This window comes from Rosa rugosa, chromosome 4 (genome assembly GCF_958449725.1).
Source record: "Rosa rugosa chromosome 4, drRosRugo1.1, whole genome shotgun sequence".
NCBI lineage: Eukaryota > Viridiplantae > Streptophyta > Magnoliopsida > Rosales > Rosaceae > Rosa > Rosa rugosa.
In genome coordinates, this window is record NC_084823.1 from 37694143 (window position 1) to 37711561 (window position 17419).

Genomic DNA, 17419 nt, shown 5'->3' on the forward strand with positions numbered 1-17419 from the left:
TGGATATATGTCACATTTGTAAAAGGATATATATCACAATATTGCACATATAATACATATGCAGGTACAGCAGAGATGGCAAGGCTTTCGAAGTGTATGGAGGCAAGCAATGTTTGAATCTTGATGCCCCCAATTTGTTTTTGGATTTGAATTTAGCTGGAATTCAATTGGAATCATGTGTTGGGGTCGCTGACTTAGCGTTGCATGTGAGAATGTTCAGTTAATTTTGAAAGTTTCCGGAAAGTTCTGAGAAAATCGCGATATCTCCATTATTTTGCGAGATATTGAGAAATTTTGAAAAAATCAGACGAAATTCTCTTGGTAAATAAATGACATATCACCACCTAAAAAAAAGGTTGGAGGGGAAACCTATTGGGCTTAGCTGTGGTGCATGACCAACTATGATGAAATTGGACGGTGGTTCGGTGGTTCCAACCTAGTGCATGAGATGATTAAGTTAAATATATATGGTTAATGATCATCCAAAATAAATTTGCTTCGACCTAGATAATTTTTTATTTAAGGCCTGGGTGTTTTAGCCCGAAAGTCCGGCTCGGCCCGTCTCGAGGCCCGTACGATCTTGGCGGTGTTAAATATTGTGAGAAACGGTCCGGTCTCGGTGTGAAGAGTTTCATTAAAAAAACAGACCCGTCAGGCCCGAAATATTGACCAAAAGGCAGGTGTCTTTATAATATTGGTCTTTATCTTCAGTTCTTCTTCACTGTCTATCAAGGCCAACGAGGAAGCCAAAATTAATTGAAAGCTCGTCCTATAAATTTCATTGTCCAAAATTCTCAATTTAGGGTTGGGTTTTTCGGCAACAAGATGAAAGCTTCAGTCAAATTCCGGGAGGACCAAAAGCCATTGCGGAGGGTCAAAGTGCCTCTCAGCATCTTGGGCTTGCCATTCCAATTCCAAATCGTTGCCGGCTAGTCCAAGGAGCTCACTCTCAACCTCGGCACCTTCTTCGAATACGTAGCTCGCCTACCGCCCCAAAGGCACGTGGAACCCCTTCTTCATCGTCATCAAGACGACATCCGGCCCGAAAGCCCGAAATTCTACACCTCCCTTTTAGGTTTTAGAGGCTCTAAAGATAAGAGTAACTTTTTGAAAGTGCGACTATAATAAGTACGAGTACTGTTCACAATTACAACCATGTGGATTCTCACATTGTGAGATATGTTCATAGCAGGACCAGCCTGATGAAACAAAAATAATATATCTGAAAGCACTTAACCAAATGAAGATGCAAAATGACCATCTTACTGAATCAAACAGATGACAATTAAGAAAAACAAAGACTATCGATGATTTTGCAAGTTATGTTGAAGAAATATATATAGACCGTAAGAGAGTTCTAACCCCTGATCATAACATTTAGGGGAACAAAGCTTGGTGTAAAGGCACATGCACTCGTAATCGTGGATGGCATCCCATTAGCCAATTTAGCCTCCTCTACCATCAGAGGCTCGCCGCAGGTTCTAAGAGTACAAGTAGAAGCATAGAATCCGTCCTCACATAACAGCAATACTAGCCCTTCGTCTCTTATTTTCAGTAGCTGTACCCATATTTTAATTCGCACATCGTATGGTTTAAATGTGCCTATAAATTCGTATTCATGGGTCCAAGACTCGTTCACACCATAATTTTCCATCACCCAGACATTAATTTTGTTAGTCCTGGAGGCAACGAAAGAAAGGCAACCTCTCACTATTACAAGGTTACAGTAGTTGTAATAATAGGCATCATCGTCTAAAATAAAAGGCCGTGATATTTGCTGGAATTGCTCGCTTTCAACATCAAAGGCACATATAGAAACTGGACAAGTGCTTCGAAGACGATCATGAACTACAATGGAATTAAGATATCCATTCATATAAACCATGCGTGAGTTATGAGGAGCAAACAACTCGTAATTATTTGCATCAATGCTTCTCCAAATCTTAGACCCAACTGTCAAAACCTTGGCCTTTGATTCGTTGCAGTGCATAACTAGGACCTTATAGACACGGCTGATGGGACTAAACCCAAAACCAGAAACAAACGGCTTCCTCTCATCTATGAGGGTACGCATTGGAGGAGGAGACAAGTGCAAAGACTCACCAGTCATGGGATTGCATATGTGAAAAGGGGTACTGTAGCGCCATGAGTCCTTTAGACATACGAGGCCGTTGTATGAACCTACAATCTTTACAAAATCATATGACATGCCGTATGAGTCTGCGATTCCATCTTGGGGAAGCTTGACTGCTGCCGAGTTGTAGCTGCTGCTGCTTGAGCTATCAATGTCAACATCGACCAAGAAGTTTCTCCTGGGTCTGCAGATTGAGGGCTTGCTTCCGTAATCCAGAGTGAAGCCGCGGATCAAAAAGCAAGTGGTTGGTGGTGCACGTGAGAATAGGACTTTGGTGAACTGACAGTCTGAGAGATAACCACGCCAAGACTTGCATACACACTTGCACTGAAGGAGTGTTTTGGCTGGGAGTTTACAGAAGATGTCTAGTATTATGTCACTTGGCATTTGGAGAATGTAAGGTTCAAGTGGTTTCATGACTTTCATCTCACTTGCATACGTAACTAGTTGTTACCTTAGTGTGGCAAATTTTCTAGGATGGACGAAGCTCGCTAGCTATAGCGCTGGCTCTGGTTTTGTTCTATATTATATAAAACCAGAATCGATCTACATTATATAAACGATCTCAGTCTTTTTCCTTGTTGCTTATGGAGTAGGATTTACAACGTACAAGCTACAAGATTTTGGGGCGTCTTACAGGAATATTAGAATATAAGGCTAGGATTCATTTACTTGAGAAAATTCTTAAAAAACAAGGTATCTAACCGGCTAGAATATTAAGGGTTTAGGGTCATCCGGTGTCATATGCAACATTAATTTTACTTCATGTGATGTGGAGTCAAGTTCCATGCACTGATAAATCTTGAGACAAGTACTGTTGACCAACCAGATGCACATGTTTAACAGGATATATATGACTAAGTTATTATAGTTGAAGGCAATTTTCATGTCACTTAATGGTGTGATCCTATTGTCGCTGTATTTCCAAACTCCCAAGTTCCTCACTTCCACCTTTTCTTATACTAAGCAAACGTCCAATTGTAGCAGACATGAGGAACGACAATATATCAGTTCTTTTCTGAAGCTCTAGGGCTCTAATCGCCTTGATTAGTTTTGGAACATAGATATTAGTTAAGCTTTGAATTTTTCATATATAAAATCACATACAAAATGGAAACCATTTGGGTTCTCACTCTGTAAGATATGGTCTTAACAGGTCGAGCCAGATGCAACAAAATGAAGACTAAAAATTTAAAAGTGATTAACCAAATGATGATGCAAAATGCCTAGCGTCACTGAATCAAGCGGATAACGTGCAATTAAGAAAACAAAGTAGAGTATTTTATGACATTCTTTGTTATTCAATGCATGTATGAACACATCAGATTGGTGGAGGCTCGATCTTCTTATTATTCTCCTGTCAATTGCGTAAACAAGCATGCATCCGTAATGGAGTAATGGACGACAGCATCCCATTAAAATTCTCGTCTCCAAAAGAAGCTATGTAGACTTGAACACTTATGCCGACGAATTTTTCATCGGTGAAAGTAATTGCACAATTTATTTTATTTAATCAAATAAAAATGTGTAAAAGTAAATAACCAACACTTATTCCGACGACTTGTTTGTTAGTCAAATTAGTCTTCAATTGACTCAAATACTTTGTTTTTTCATTTAATAGAATGAGAGATTAGGCGATATTAACTCTTCTGAGATAGACAATGTAGGGAACATGTCACACCCTCAAACCCGAAAGTGAAGGGTATGCCCCATGAATATTTTGTCACTAAAAATAGTTTCGTGTTTCATTTACCTTTTTTGTTTTTTGCAATAACGCATTAAATTTACTTAGCCGATGACATTCATCGGAAAAAGTAATTCTGCTCTCAATCAAACATTAGGAAAAAAAAAACAATATTAGATTTTTTTTTTTGTCTTATTTCTTATTAGAAGTCAGAACCCTTTCTGAAGAAGGAAACCGATCCCTAGCTAGGATGGGAGGAAGCTCTTATCCTAGAAACAGTAGGTCATTCCCCAACTATATAAAAGGGTGACAATAATTAAGGTCAGAACATCGACCACGTTAAGTTTTAGGAAAACACTATTTCTGCAATCTCCCACAAATAACGAGAATACTATATATGGCCCAACCCCAACAACTGGTTCCCTATAAAGAAACGCTTAAACGGCTTCGTCTTTGAGTCCCACATCGACCACCCTTTGGTTGTTGAGATACTGTCGGGGCTACCAGTCAAATATTTAAAGCGATTCAGTGCGTCTATAAATCATGGCATGATTTAATCTCGGATTCTTATCTTATTTTGAAGCACAGCAGGAGGAGCGGCTCAAAGTTAAAGCTCCTTGTTTCAACTGATCCTCCCCGTTCCATAGACTACGAAGCATTAAAAAAGCATGGCCACGGACAAATCGCAACCACACAACTCAGATTTGATTCATCAGAGTGGTCTCCGAATGGTCATGATCTCACCATTGTGGGATCCTGCACTAAAATGTCTACGAGGACCCTATTATGGAGAATACACAACGTTCTTCACATATTTATGAACTCTTCCATTAAGGACTGCGAGGTGATCATATGTGGTCAAAACCAAAAATGAATGGTTCATCTTGGTTCCATCCTCCACCGTCTTCCTTAATCTCATGTTTTCGAAACCTATCTGTATTGCTAATGAGTTGGTGATCTCTTATACTAGCTAGGACTCTCTCATGTTTTTCATACTGACAAACTGTTGGGACCAAGAAGGCCCTGACTCTAAACAAAACGCAAAGGCTAACTAACAAGGCTTTTTTACAAGACGGTGGAAAGCTTTATTACTCTCTTGTCTTGCAAATTGCCAACTACAAACTTAAAAAGACTAAAATAACAACTAAATTTCAACCAAATATGACTAGAAGCACAACGCAATTATGGTAGATTAAACTAAATCTAACTTCAACTTATAACCTATGCGCAAGAACAATTAGTGGAGCCATTACATCTCAACTCTTGTCCAGCTAAGAAGACCAATGAACCATACAAACTCACTTGTGCCAACACTAACTTGTCACCTAGAGTTCACCCAACCAACCTTAATTTGATCGACCTAGCCTACACTATTTATAACTCCGACTCGACCAAATTAGATAGCTAGACATTCAGATCTAGGAGTCTAGGACTACAGTAAAACCAGCACCGCCACCACCCTACTATCAACACCATGCCATCATCTTTGTCTCTTCACCTTCATCTCCTCAGCCATCACCTACCCTCACTTGTAGCATCTCAGATATACCAAAATCAAATATGAAATTACTAGATACAAACCCTCTCCTTTGGCAGCTAGCATAACACAACTAGACAAAACCCCAACCCTGTGAATTCCAAACTCAATCCACCCGTGGTGACACCAACGCATCCTGGGATGCTTGCGAGAATAAGATAACCTCACCCACCAACCACTAGCCCATCACTACTCCTTTTCGCTATCACCTCCGATCCAAAACTAGATGGAATCAACCATCCAGAAGGCCAAATTGATGATTGCCTCTGGCTCAACTCGATGTGCTCCAGAACCAACGGCTAACAACTAAAAATAAAAATAAACCATTGAGAATAAACATAACAAGAGCCAAGCCCACCACACGCCTAGACCACGTGCTGTGGGACCCGACCCATAAACACCATCGACCGGCGCTACTGCATTGCATCTTAGACCCCACCTAACATCAAGGGCAGGATCACCATGGTGCCCAGAATCCAGCCCAAGAACTATAGAGCCCACCAAGAAAGCTGCAACGAAACCAACCCCCAGGAACCCCATCACCTCAGCCCCACCTTCGTCTTCCAGCCCTCGCTCGCAATCCCATTTCCAGTCATCGTCGGAAGTGCATAGACCACCCGAACCAGGCCAGATCGGAGCCAATACGATCTAGAGGTACCATTCCAACCAATACGATCCCAATCGAGAAACTCAACACCTTCTCTTATCCCAGACAGGGGAGATTGGGGTCGATTAGAAATCACTAGAGCCATCAATCCACAACCTCTTTGTCAACTGGTTCTTCCTCGAAGGTTTCCACCAACATCCATCATGCTCCCTTGATTTGCATATTAGTAAAAGTAATATTACTATGGTACGTTTATTCCTAATGAACGAACCTCATACTTTGAAGAAACTAACCTCATACTTGTACGATGCACGTGTTATTGTTGAAAGAAGAAAAATGTGAGAGTTTTTTTCTCATTCAGTTCCTCAATTTTTTTTTTCTTCGAAATTTACCATAATAACAATTTTAGATAATTTTATTATGAGTTTTATTTTTATTCTAAAGAGTATTACAGACATTTCAAAATTTGGTGAACTCTTTGACACTAAATTTTGGCTTCCATTTATAGTAGTAGAGGTGGGTGTAATATGTTAATTCATTAAATTTGGTCTCTAGCCTGAGATTTCTGCCTACGCCACTACTAGACACCCGTTAGGCGTATATAAAAAGGTTTTTTCTTTTCTTCCTTTGGCTAAATTCTTCCATGCAACAAAAAAGAAGTTAGTGAAGAGTTACTTTTTAGTTCTCTCATATTATGTGATGCAGAACAGATGACAGTCCAATTTGAAGAGCAGCTTGATCGTGCAAAAGGAGGTAAACGAAAAGTTACTAGTAGCCACAAAATAGCTCGGAGTCCGATTTGAGCGTGCCATAGCTTTCCGGAAAGGGAATCGCGCCAGAAACCAAACTAGTCGCTACGCCACGACGTGTGGGCTTTTTCGGGCTTTCGGGGTCGTTTAGGGCCTCAAAACGCAGTTTTTCTATTTTTCCATCGTTTTGGCTTTCTAGTTTATTTTGGATTGTTTTCGTTTTTACCCATGGGCTTTAGGGTTTCATTGTTAGTCGCCCTAGGGTTTCTTTTCTCTTATTTAAGCAACCTTAAATGGCTGCAGAACCTATCTTTTATCTTATTATCAATCAAATAGAGAATTTTCTCTTTTATCTCTGGTGCACTCCAGAACCCTTTGTTTAGGTTTATCGCTTGTAAACCTAGTTTATCATTTCGACTGCGTCAGGTGGTATCAGAGCAGGTCTTCCCTGTCTCTCCTATTTACCTTGGTAGCAATGGGTGAAGTTACGAAATCAGATCTTGATGCTCTTACCGCTTCTCTTACCGCAGCGTTTACCGCTGCCATCAACACCATGAACAATCAGAACAATCAGTTGAACAATCAGATTGGAGAAATTCGTGGACTGTTGGGAGAAAGAAACAACCACAACAACAACAACAACAACAATCGGAATAGAGGCGGGGAAGGAGGCCAGCGAGTTAGGGCTCCACGTGGTGAAGTTGTTGTTAATACTTCAGAATCTGAGTCTGAAGAAGAAATTGTGCAACCTGAACAACAAGGACAAGCTGACCAGGATTACAAAGTCAAGGGTGAAATTCCTTTCTTTTCGGGCAACTTGGGTGTAGAAGATTATCTGGATTGGCAGCTTCAGGTGGACAGATTCTTTGAGATTATGGAAGTGCCTGAACACAAGCAGGTTAAGCATGTTGCCTGGAGATTGAAGAGTACTGCTGCAGTTTGGTGGGATAAGTTGCAGAACACTCGAAAGAAGTAGAGGAAGCAGGGTGTTAAAACATGGCGAAGAATGAAGCAGCTGATGATGGAGAGATTCTTGCCAAATGATTATGAGCAGATTCTGTATAGGTTGTATATTGAATGTGTCCAGGGAACTAGGACAGTGGCTGAGTACACCGCTGAGTTCTTACGCTACTCAGAGCGTAATGAACTAGGAGAAACTGAAGGCCAGAAGGTGGCTCGCTATGTCAGTGGGCTGAAGCCTTTCATTCAGGATAAAATTGGGTTGCAAACTGTGTGGACTATGGCAGAAGCTTCAAATCTAGCATTGAAGGCAGAGTTGTTAGAGAAGCCTTCACGAGGTTCTTCTTTCCAGAGATATAACTACCAAAGGAGCACATATTTGGTAAACGCCTCAACTGACAAGGGTAAAGCCATGCAGCAGAAAACAGAAAGTGCTTTTAGGGCTTCCAATCCTCCTTCCAAAGGGGCTGGCAGTTCTAGCAGTTCTAGTGGTGCTCAAAACAGGGCCCCGAACCAGAGGCTTAATAATCCTTATGCTAGACCTGCAACAGACGTCTGTTATCGATGCAGTAAGCCTGGGCATAGATCTAATGTGTGTCCTGAGAGGAGACAAACTGCTCTTATAGGTGAGTATGATGAAGATGAAGAAGAAGTAGGAAGAGATGACGATTATGATGGGGCTGAGTTCGCGGTGGAGGAGTCGCCTGAAAAGGTTAATATTGTGTTGTAGCGGGTTTTATTATGTCCTAAAGAAGATGGGCAGCGACGCAATATTTTCAGGTCACTTTGTTCCATTAATAACAAAGTGTGCAATTTGATTGTGGATAATGGAAGCTGTGAAAATTTTGTAGCCAAGAAGCTGGTGGAGTATTTGCAGTTACCTACGCAACCTCATGAGGTACCTTATTTTCTTGGGTGGGTCAAAGTTCGAGTTGCTGAATCCTGCAAAGTACCAGTATCCATTGGTAAGCATTATAAAGATGAAGTTCTGTGTGATATTATTGATATGGATGCTTGTCATATTTTATTTGGACGACCTTGGCAATATGATGTGGATGTGATTTATAAAGGCAGAGATAATGTGATGATGTTTATGTGGAATAGTCATAAAATTGCTATGGCTCCTATGTGTTGATTTGAGAAATCTGGTGGAAAGAAAGGGGAGAGTTTTCTGACCTTATCTAGCAGTGAATTTGAGATGGAGGAAGCCTTTAAAGAATCTGCAGTTTTCTGTCCAGTGGTGCTTAAAGGGTTGTTGGCTGCAGAAAAGGAAGATATGGTGATCCCTAAGGAAGTGCAGAATATGTTGGGAGAGTTTGAAGAGTTGATTTCAGATGAGTTGCCCAACGAGCTACCACCTATGAGGGACATTCAACATCAGATTGATTTGGTTCCTGGAGCTAGTTTGCCAAATTTGCCCCATTACCGCATGAGCCCTAAGGAGAATGAGATTTTGAGGGAGCAGATTGAAGACTTGTTGAAGAAAGGGTTCATTCGTGAAAGTATGAGTCCTTGTGCAGTTCCAGTCCTCCTTGTTCCTAAGAAGGGCAATCAATGGCGGATGTGTGTTGATAGCAGGGCCATAAATAAGATAACTGTGAAGTACAGGTTTCCTATTCCTCGTTTGGAAGACATGCTTGATGAGCTAGAAGGTTCCAAGGTGTTTACCAAAGTAGATCTTCGAAGTGGTTACCACCAGATTCGAATCAAGCCAGGGGATGAGTGGAAGACGGCTTTTAAGAACAAGGATGGCTTATACGAGTGGATGGTTATGCCATTCGGATTGTCTAATGCACTTAGCACCTTTATGAGGCTTATGAACCAGGTTCTTCGTCCTTTCATTGGTTCCTTTGTCGTGGTGTATTTTGATGATATATTGATCTATAGCAGGACCAAAGAAGAACATCTGGTACATTTGAGGCATGTTTTGGGAGCTTTACAGGAAAATAAATTGTACATTAACCTGAAGAAGTGTACTTTCTATACCAACAAGCTGTTATTTCTGGGATTTGTGGTTGGAGAAGAAGGCATTCAGGTTGATGAAGAAAAGGTACGAGCTATAAGAGAATGGCCAGCTCCAAAAACAGTTTCTGAGGTGCGGAGCTTTCATGGTTTAGCTACTTTCTACAGGAGATTTGTGAAGAATTTCAGTACCATTACTACTCCTATTACTGAATGTTTGAAGAAAGGCAAATTCCAGTGGGGAGAGGAACAAGAGAAGAGCTTTGCCTTAATCAAGGAGAAACTTTGTACCGCTCCAGTTCTTGCTCTTCCCAATTTTGACAAGGTATTTGAGGTTGAATGTGATGCTAGTGGCGTGGGAGTAGGTGCTGTGTTGTCACAAGAAAAGAAACCAGTAGCATTCTTTAGTGAAAAGTTGAGTGAAGCTTGTCAGAAGTAGAGTACTTATGATCAAGAATTTTATGCAGTGTTCCGGGCATTGAGGTAATGGGAGCACTACCTGATTCAGAGAGAATTTGTATTGTTCACTGATCATCAGGCCTTGAAGTACCTTAATAGTCAGAAAACTGTGAATAAGATGCATGCAAGGTGGGTGAGTTTTCTGCAGAAATTCCCTTTTGTGATTCAGCATAAATCTGGTACTCTTAATAGGGTGGCAGATGCTTTGAGTAGGAGGGCTTCCTTGTTGGTCACTTTAGTTCAGGAGATTGTGGGGTTTGATCTCTTGAAGGAATTGTATGAGGAAGATGTTGATTTCAAGGAGATTTGGGCCAAGTGCAGTAACAATAATGCAGTTGCAGATTTTTATGAGAATGACGGATATTTATTCAAGGGCAACCGGCAATGTATCCCTAGTTCTTCATTGAGGGAGAAACTGATCAGAGATCTGCATGGAGGGGGATTGAGTGGACACTTGGGCTGAGACAAAACTATTGCTAGCCTTGAGGAGAGGTATTTCTGGCCACAGTTGAAGAAGGATGTAGGAACTATTGTGAGGAAGTGCTACACCTGTCAGGTTTCTAAGGGTCAGTCCCAAACACAGGTCTTTATCTACCTTTACCTGTTCCTGACGATATTTGGCAGGATCTTGCTATGAATTTTGTGTTGGGATTATCTCGTACTCAAAGGGGTGTGGATTCTGTGTTTGTGGTAGTTGACAGGTTCTCCAAGATGGCACATTTCATAGCGTGTAAGAAGACTGCTGATGCTTCTAATGTAGCCAAACTGTTCTTCAGGGAGGTGGTTCGTTTGCATGGAGTACCCAAGTCCATTACTTCTTATAGAGATACGAAGTTGCTTAGTCACTTTTGGATTACTTTGTGGAGGATGTTTGGAACAGCTTTGAACCGTAGCAGCACAGCTCATCCTCAAATTGATGGGCAGACAGAGGTTACTAACAGAACTTTGGGTAACATGGTCCGGAGTGTTTGTGGAGATCGACCCAAACAGTGGGATTATGCTTTGCCACAGGTGGAGTTTGCTTATAACAGTGTTGTGCATAGTGCAACAGGGCAGTCACCATTCTCCTTAGTTTATACTGCTGTTCCTCGACATGTGGTTGATTTGGTGAAGCTTCCTAAGGTTCCTGGTGTTAGTGTTGCTGCTGAGGGCATGGCTAGAGATGTGCAGGCTGTTCGAGACGAAGTTAAGGCCAAGCTGGACGAAACTAATGCTAAGTATAAAGCTGCAGCTGATAAAAGTCGAAGAGTTAAAGTGTTCCAAGAGGGTGATGACGTGATGGTGTTTCTGAGGAAGGAGAGATTTTCTGTTGGTACCTACAACAAGCTGAAGCCCAGAAAATATGGTCCATTTAAGGTGCTGAGGAAGATCAACGACAATGCTTATGTTGTTGCCCTTCCTGATTTCATGGGCATTTCTAACACCTTTAATGTGGCTGATCTGCATGAGTTTCGTGACGATGAGGTTCTTTATCCTGAAGAGAACTCGGGGTCGAGTTCTTCGGAGGTGGAGGAGACTGATGCAGAACGGATGACAGTCCAATTTGAAGAGCAGCTTGATCGTGCAAAAGAAGGTAAACGAAAAGTTACTAGTAGCCACGAAATAGCTCGGAGTCCAATTGGAGCGTGCCATAGCTTTCCGGAAAGGGAATCGCGCCAGAAACCAAACTCGTCGCTATGCCACGACGTGTGAGCTTTTTCGGGCTTTCGGGGTTGTTTAGGGCCTCAAAACGCAGTTTTTCTATTTTTCCATCGTTTTGGTTTTCTAGTTTATTTTGGATTGTTTTCATTTTTACCCATGAGCTTTAGGGTTTCTTTTCTCTTATGTAAGCAACCTTAAACGGCTGCAGAACCTATCTTTTATCTTATTATCAATCAAATAGAGAATTTTCTCTTTTATCTCTGGTGGATTCCAGACCCCTTTGTTTAGGTTTATCGCTTGTAAACCTAGTTTATCATTCCGACTGTGTCATTATGAATTCTAATTTTCTTTGATCAATGTATACCGGATGTTTTACATTCATGTAATGTGTACTGCATGTTTTCTTTTATGTGTTGGTAAAGTTGTGTGCTTCATGCACCACTTGTTGTCTTATCTCCAATTTTGATAAGTTCTCTATGTGTTTGTAAATTGTGTGTTTCATGCACCGGTGGTTGTCTTGTCTCCACTTTTATTAAGTTTCTATGTTTCTGTAATTGTGTGTTTCATGCACTGCTTGTTGTCTTGTCTCCAATTTTAGTAAGTTCTCTTGCACAATAAGTCCATCTTCATGCCTCATTCTTATATACTATTCCTTTGTTTGGGCTAAGAAAGATGTGAATGGCTTATTAAAATTCTGGAGTGTGAAAATTCAATTTCAACCCATTAAATGTTCAGGTGAATCAAATTTAAAAATTCAAAACATTGATTTTTATTTTTTTTAATAATTTTATATATTGTATACATGTCCACGCAATTTTTAATTATTATTATTTTTTTAATATCAAATCATTAATATTTGAGCCGGAGTGAGTATAATCATTTCAATTGAGTCCCGATCAAAACCCAATTCGATCGATAAAGTATGTTGCAGTTATACCAGACTTCCTGAAAAAGGAAATTCACTCCCCGTGGACGATAAAGTATGTGAATCCCACAAGAAACGCGTTGCAGAACACGTGTTAAAATAACAGAGTACCACGTCGAAGGAGCAGTAGATTCGGTTACCCCCTTTTAGAATTTCCTTTGCTTGGCGCTCATCCCCGTTGTAAAAACTTTCCTCTTTAAAAACAACCAACATGGAGATAGTTCCTTCTCTCCCAAACCAACCCTAACTCTCTCTCTCTCTCTCTCTCTCTCTCTCTCTCTCTCTAATTCTCTCTCAGTCTCTCCCGGTGACCGTGACAGCAACGGCAAGTTCTTCTCACTGGTACGCTCTTTTTTCTTCTTCTTCCCAGACCTTCGCTTTCATCTTTGGTGGACGTTTGGGTACCGCTTGATTTGAATGGTGCTCAATGGTTTTGTCTTTTTCAATCAACAAATTTTACCGTTTTACTATTGTATGAACAGAAAAAAAAGGTAAACAAGAAACTTTGGTATTTCAACTTTGAATTTGCCAATTCAGTCTTGGAAAAGTCTTCTTCCATGCAAAGTGGTCGAGAAGATTATCATATTAGTAGACTCGTCCTCCTAATTTACCAAATAAGGAATTGAGTTACGATTAGCGTATTGATACAGCGATGTAACGAATGCGAGAATCGTATATAGACGGGATTGATTCTCTTATGTTAGTCTTGTTGGGTTTTGATCAGGAAGCTTCCCTCCTTTAACCTAGAAAAAAAAAAAAAAAAAAACAAGCTTTGATTTTCGAGATTTATGACCCTGGTGGTGGTACAGATGACTAACCCAGTACACGAAATTCCCCTTAGAATTGTTCCATTCCACTACGTTGGGAATGTAGGAAATTTCCTGCAAATATGAAACTGAATAATAATAATAAGGTTGTGGATAAAGTCAGGTCATCGTCATAATCGAACCGTCCCCACCACCGGTGCCACTGTCCTCTATATCTCTTTCCTGCTCTTAACTTCATCTTCACTCCCTCTCCCTCTCTTTCTTTCTCTATCTCAAAGTAAGTAAATTTCCCACACTCTGGTTGTACCTTAAATATTCAAACGCTTTCAAAAGCAGCAACTACCACATGATATATGCCTATGCTCACAAGCATCTCATTCTCTTTCACTTTGAGTGATATTCACAACCTTTCCTCTACAATTCATCTCCATTCTAATATATAACACGGGTGTTGCTCTGTTTCTCACTTGCTAATTGCTTAGCCAGTCAATAACAGATTGCCCAGATTGATCAATGGAGAAGTCATTGATCCACAAATCAATGAAGCCGAGGCAGAGGAGTGTTCAGAGGCTGAGCTGCTCTGTTCAGAACTATGATTGGGGGAAGATAGGCCCGGACTCTGAGGTGGCCAGGCTCTATGCCTCCAATTCTGGCTCTGAAATTGAGCCGGAAAAGCCTTATGCCGAGTTTTGGATGGGAACCCATGATTCTGGACCCTCATTCTTGATTCATCAGGATCTCAATGGCATGTCTATGTCCCTCAAAGACTGGGTTTCAGCCAACTCAAATGAGCTGCTTGGTCATAAAGTCGTCCAAAAGTGGGGCTCTGACCTCCCTTTCTTGTTTAAGGTACTGTTGCCATTACTGTCCTAATTCAGTTATGCATCAGAATCATCAATATATTCAAATCAAATATTGTAATGGTTTCGTCCTTGCTTGGGAATTAGGTGCTTTCTGTGAGAAAGGCATTGTCGATACAGGCACATCCGGATAAGGACTTGGCCAAGGTTTTGCACAAGTTTATGCCAAGTGCTTACAAGGACGATAATCACAAGCCTGAGATGGCACTTGCTATAACACATTTTCAGGCTCTTTGTGGCTTTATCACTCTTGAGGTACATATCCTCATCCTGTCACTATCACATTTGTAAGATATGAACAATTGACACCCTTTGTTTTTCTCAGCATAGATATTCTTGCTAGCCGAATTGCTTGTTTCCTGATGATCCGATCCTTTTCGTGATAATCATTACTGCTTTCGAATGCTTACGTGCTTCCTCTGTTCTCTTTTGTTTTGGTCATTAAACAAGTAATTGACTTGTAACTGTGATTGCCTAATTTGGGGCCCAAAAAATGTCATTATGCCAGAAATTTGACATAATGCTAAAAAGGTCAAAAAGCTTAATATCTGTGTGACCACAGACCACCCTTTATTAATATAAATACTGCAAAATAAATATTTCTGATTTAATTGACTAATAATTTCCAGGAGCTTAAGGGTGTGCTTGATAATGTCCCTGAGATTGTACAAGTGGTTGGTAGTGAAGTAGCAAACCAAGTGTTTGACACCACAAATGCAGATGGGGAAGATAAAGTCAAGTCTGTTATGCGTTTGATTTTTACCCAACTCATGTCAGCAACCAAAGAGATTGTAACTACAGCAACAACTAAACTGAAAAATCGTTTACACATGGAAAATCAGGTCAGTAACTCCAACATTGAACAATCAGTGATTTTTTTTTTCTTCAAAAGTCGATTACACTGTTTAATATTGATTTGATCAGGTGAGGCAGTTGACAGAAAAGGAGCAACTGGTTCTGGAATTGGAAAGGCAATATCCAGATGATGTGGGTGTCATGTCTGCTTTCTTTCTCAACTATGTCAAGCTTAATCCAGGAGAAGCACTATACCTCGGAGCAAATGAACCCCATGCCTATATGTTCGGTGACTGCGTCGAGTGCATGGCAACTTCTGACAATGTAGTCAGGGCCGGCCTCACTCCCAAGCATCGGGATGTGAAAACCCTTTGTTCTATGCTCACATACAAGCAGGGCTGCCCTGAAATCCTGAAAGGAGTTGCCTTAAATTCTTATGTGACAAGGTACCTCCCACCTTTTGACGAATTTGAGGTTGATCGATGCCATCTTCTCCAGGGAGAATCTGTGGAATTTCCTGCAGTCCAAGGTCCTTCCATTTTCGTCGTCACTTTTGGGGAGGGAATCATATATACAAGCAATTTTACAGGAGATATAAATATCACACAAGGAGAGGTTCTTTTCGTGCCTGCAGATACTGAGATTAGCATAACAAGTGCATCTGAGTTGCACATATATAGAGCCGGAGTGAACAGCATGTTCTTTCAAGTCCCATAAATTCAATTCCAGAATCCAGCGTGGCAGCGTCACATTTTAGCATTTGGGGAAGGCAAACAAGTTGATGATTTAGCATGTTTGATAGTAATATGGAATACTATTAGCACTGTCATGTACGTGTCTTGCAATGTATGTAGAATAAGTGCTATACAAATAAGAATTGATCGATCTAAACTGTTGGCAAAGAAAAAAAAAATGTAATGTTCTTCAGGAGAGCCATACATTCAAACTCAAGACAGAAAGTTCTCACATCAAATCTGCAGTAGCCAACTTAATGCTTTACGACTTGATTATGAGCATAAGAAATAGCACATATTTTTTGGCAGTGGATCGTTGTTTCCCTTGAAGTTAGACACTATCAGCTTCTAATTCTCAGTTGATCTCTGAAAGTAAATTTACATGAAATTATTGTTACATTCAAATTAAGAATTCTGATATGATAAAGTAATCTGGGGTTCACATCCAAAACCAATTGGCAATGGATGGAGTGGCCCAAACCCTTATAAACTCATAGGCAATGTCCCATTTTTCCCATGTGGGATGTATATATTCTCAATACGCCCCCGCACGTGTGGTGAATTTTCAAGCCATACACGTGGACAACTTTGGGTGACGTGGAGCCCGTGTGGACGTGAGGCATGCACACGTGGGATAACCTGGCTCTGATACCATGAAAGCTAAGCTATGAATCAAAGCCGAAGGAAGAAGAAGATGAGAAAAAGGAAGATAAGGGGTGAGAGAAAGCGTATAAAACTGAATGGGCTACATTGTGTATTCTCTGTTGATTGTGAACAATACATCAACAACCTATTTATAGGCATAGCAATATTACACTAAATATGAAAGAAGTAACTGATCATTTTATCCAAAGGTTACAACCTTCCAAACTAAAAGCAACGTAGAAGTTGTTGTGCAGAAAGGTATGTCCTTTCAAATAGATGCATCAGACTCCTATATGTACAGAAGCAATCCCACCACTTTGCAACTTACTTTTGCATCAGAAAAATTATCCAGTATTCAAAAACTTTCTGCATTCCATATTAGAGTCTAAGAGATTGAGAGAGAAACACAATCTGTGTTTGTTGATCCTTGATTGTAGTGCTTCTTCTAGAGGAAAGTTTGATCGTTGTACTCCTGGGAGACGTTTGCCGTTAACCCTTCAAGCACCGGCGAGGAGGCAATTTCGTCTTAAGGGGATAGAACCATGTTCTAGCCTCGATCACAATCTGTAAAGTTTTTTTTGCTTCCTTTTTCTGTCTGGTATTTTAACTCTATATTTATCTTTTAGATATAGCAATTTGTGAATTAGTTTTCTAACAATTATTCTATTAACGAAGAGAGAGGATGCACGATTTGAATCAATGTGATAGGAAAAAACCTCATACACTAATCTAATACCCTGAATGTCGGCCCAACTAGATTCACCCAGTTTTCATCACCTTGGAATGTGTTTCCGAAGAATAAACAGCTGCGATTTTTCCCGGCCGATTGAACTTGTGGTTACAGATTAAAATAACATCAAGTTCATCTCTTTCGACTTGCCTATACTTGGAGAACAAGCACCGCACAGTCAATCCTAGTGCATTAGAGCCATTAATTTGAGGCACTTGAAAGAAGAGAGC

At 40.5% G+C, this 17419-nt stretch overlaps 2 protein-coding genes across 4 annotated transcripts; one reads left to right on the forward strand and one right to left on the reverse strand.

Annotated features, from left to right (window-relative positions):
* Positions 1–1357: 1357 nt before the first annotated feature.
* On the reverse strand, positions 1358–2551 carry LOC133744762 (F-box protein At3g07870-like). Its single transcript, XM_062172811.1, has one exon. The coding sequence runs from the start codon at positions 2549–2551 to the stop codon at positions 1358–1360; it is 1194 nt and encodes a 397-aa protein (XP_062028795.1).
* A 10296-nt stretch (positions 2552–12847) lies between these two features.
* Positions 12848–16053, forward strand: LOC133744013 (mannose-6-phosphate isomerase 1-like). Of its 3 annotated transcripts, none has more exons than XM_062172113.1 (5): positions 12848–13000; positions 13912–14274; positions 14373–14540; positions 14915–15127; positions 15210–16053. In XM_062172113.1, the coding sequence occupies exons 2-5, from the start codon at positions 13939–13941 to the stop codon at positions 15795–15797; spliced, it is 1305 nt and encodes a 434-aa protein (XP_062028097.1). In that variant the 5' UTR covers positions 12848–13000; positions 13912–13938; the 3' UTR covers positions 15798–16053. The 3 variants fall into 3 exon arrangements, with proteins under 3 accessions (XP_062028097.1, XP_062028098.1, XP_062028099.1); XM_062172114.1 differs by having other exon boundaries at positions 12864–13000; positions 13908–14274; XM_062172115.1 differs by lacking the exon at positions 12848–13000 and having other exon boundaries at positions 13081–14274; positions 15219–16053.
* The last annotated feature ends 1366 nt before the right edge of the window (positions 16054–17419 follow it).

What these genes read in the sequence shown, in the direction of transcription:
- LOC133744762 (XM_062172811.1), bottom strand. Translation starts at nt 2,551, where the DNA reads ATGAAACCACTTGAACCTTACATTCTCCAAATGCCAAGTGACATAATA.
- LOC133744013 (XM_062172113.1), top strand. Translation starts at nt 13,939, where the DNA reads ATGGAGAAGTCATTGATCCACAAATCAATGAAGCCGAGGCAGAGGAGT. An exon ending in ACCTCCCTTTCTTGTTTAAG is followed by an intron (nt 14,275 to 14,372) that starts GTACTGTTGCCA and finishes CTTGGGAATTAG; the next exon opens with GTGCTTTCTGTGAGAAAGGC. An exon ending in GTTTACACATGGAAAATCAG is followed by an intron (nt 15,128 to 15,209) that starts GTCAGTAACTCC and finishes TGATTTGATCAG; the next exon opens with GTGAGGCAGTTGACAGAAAA.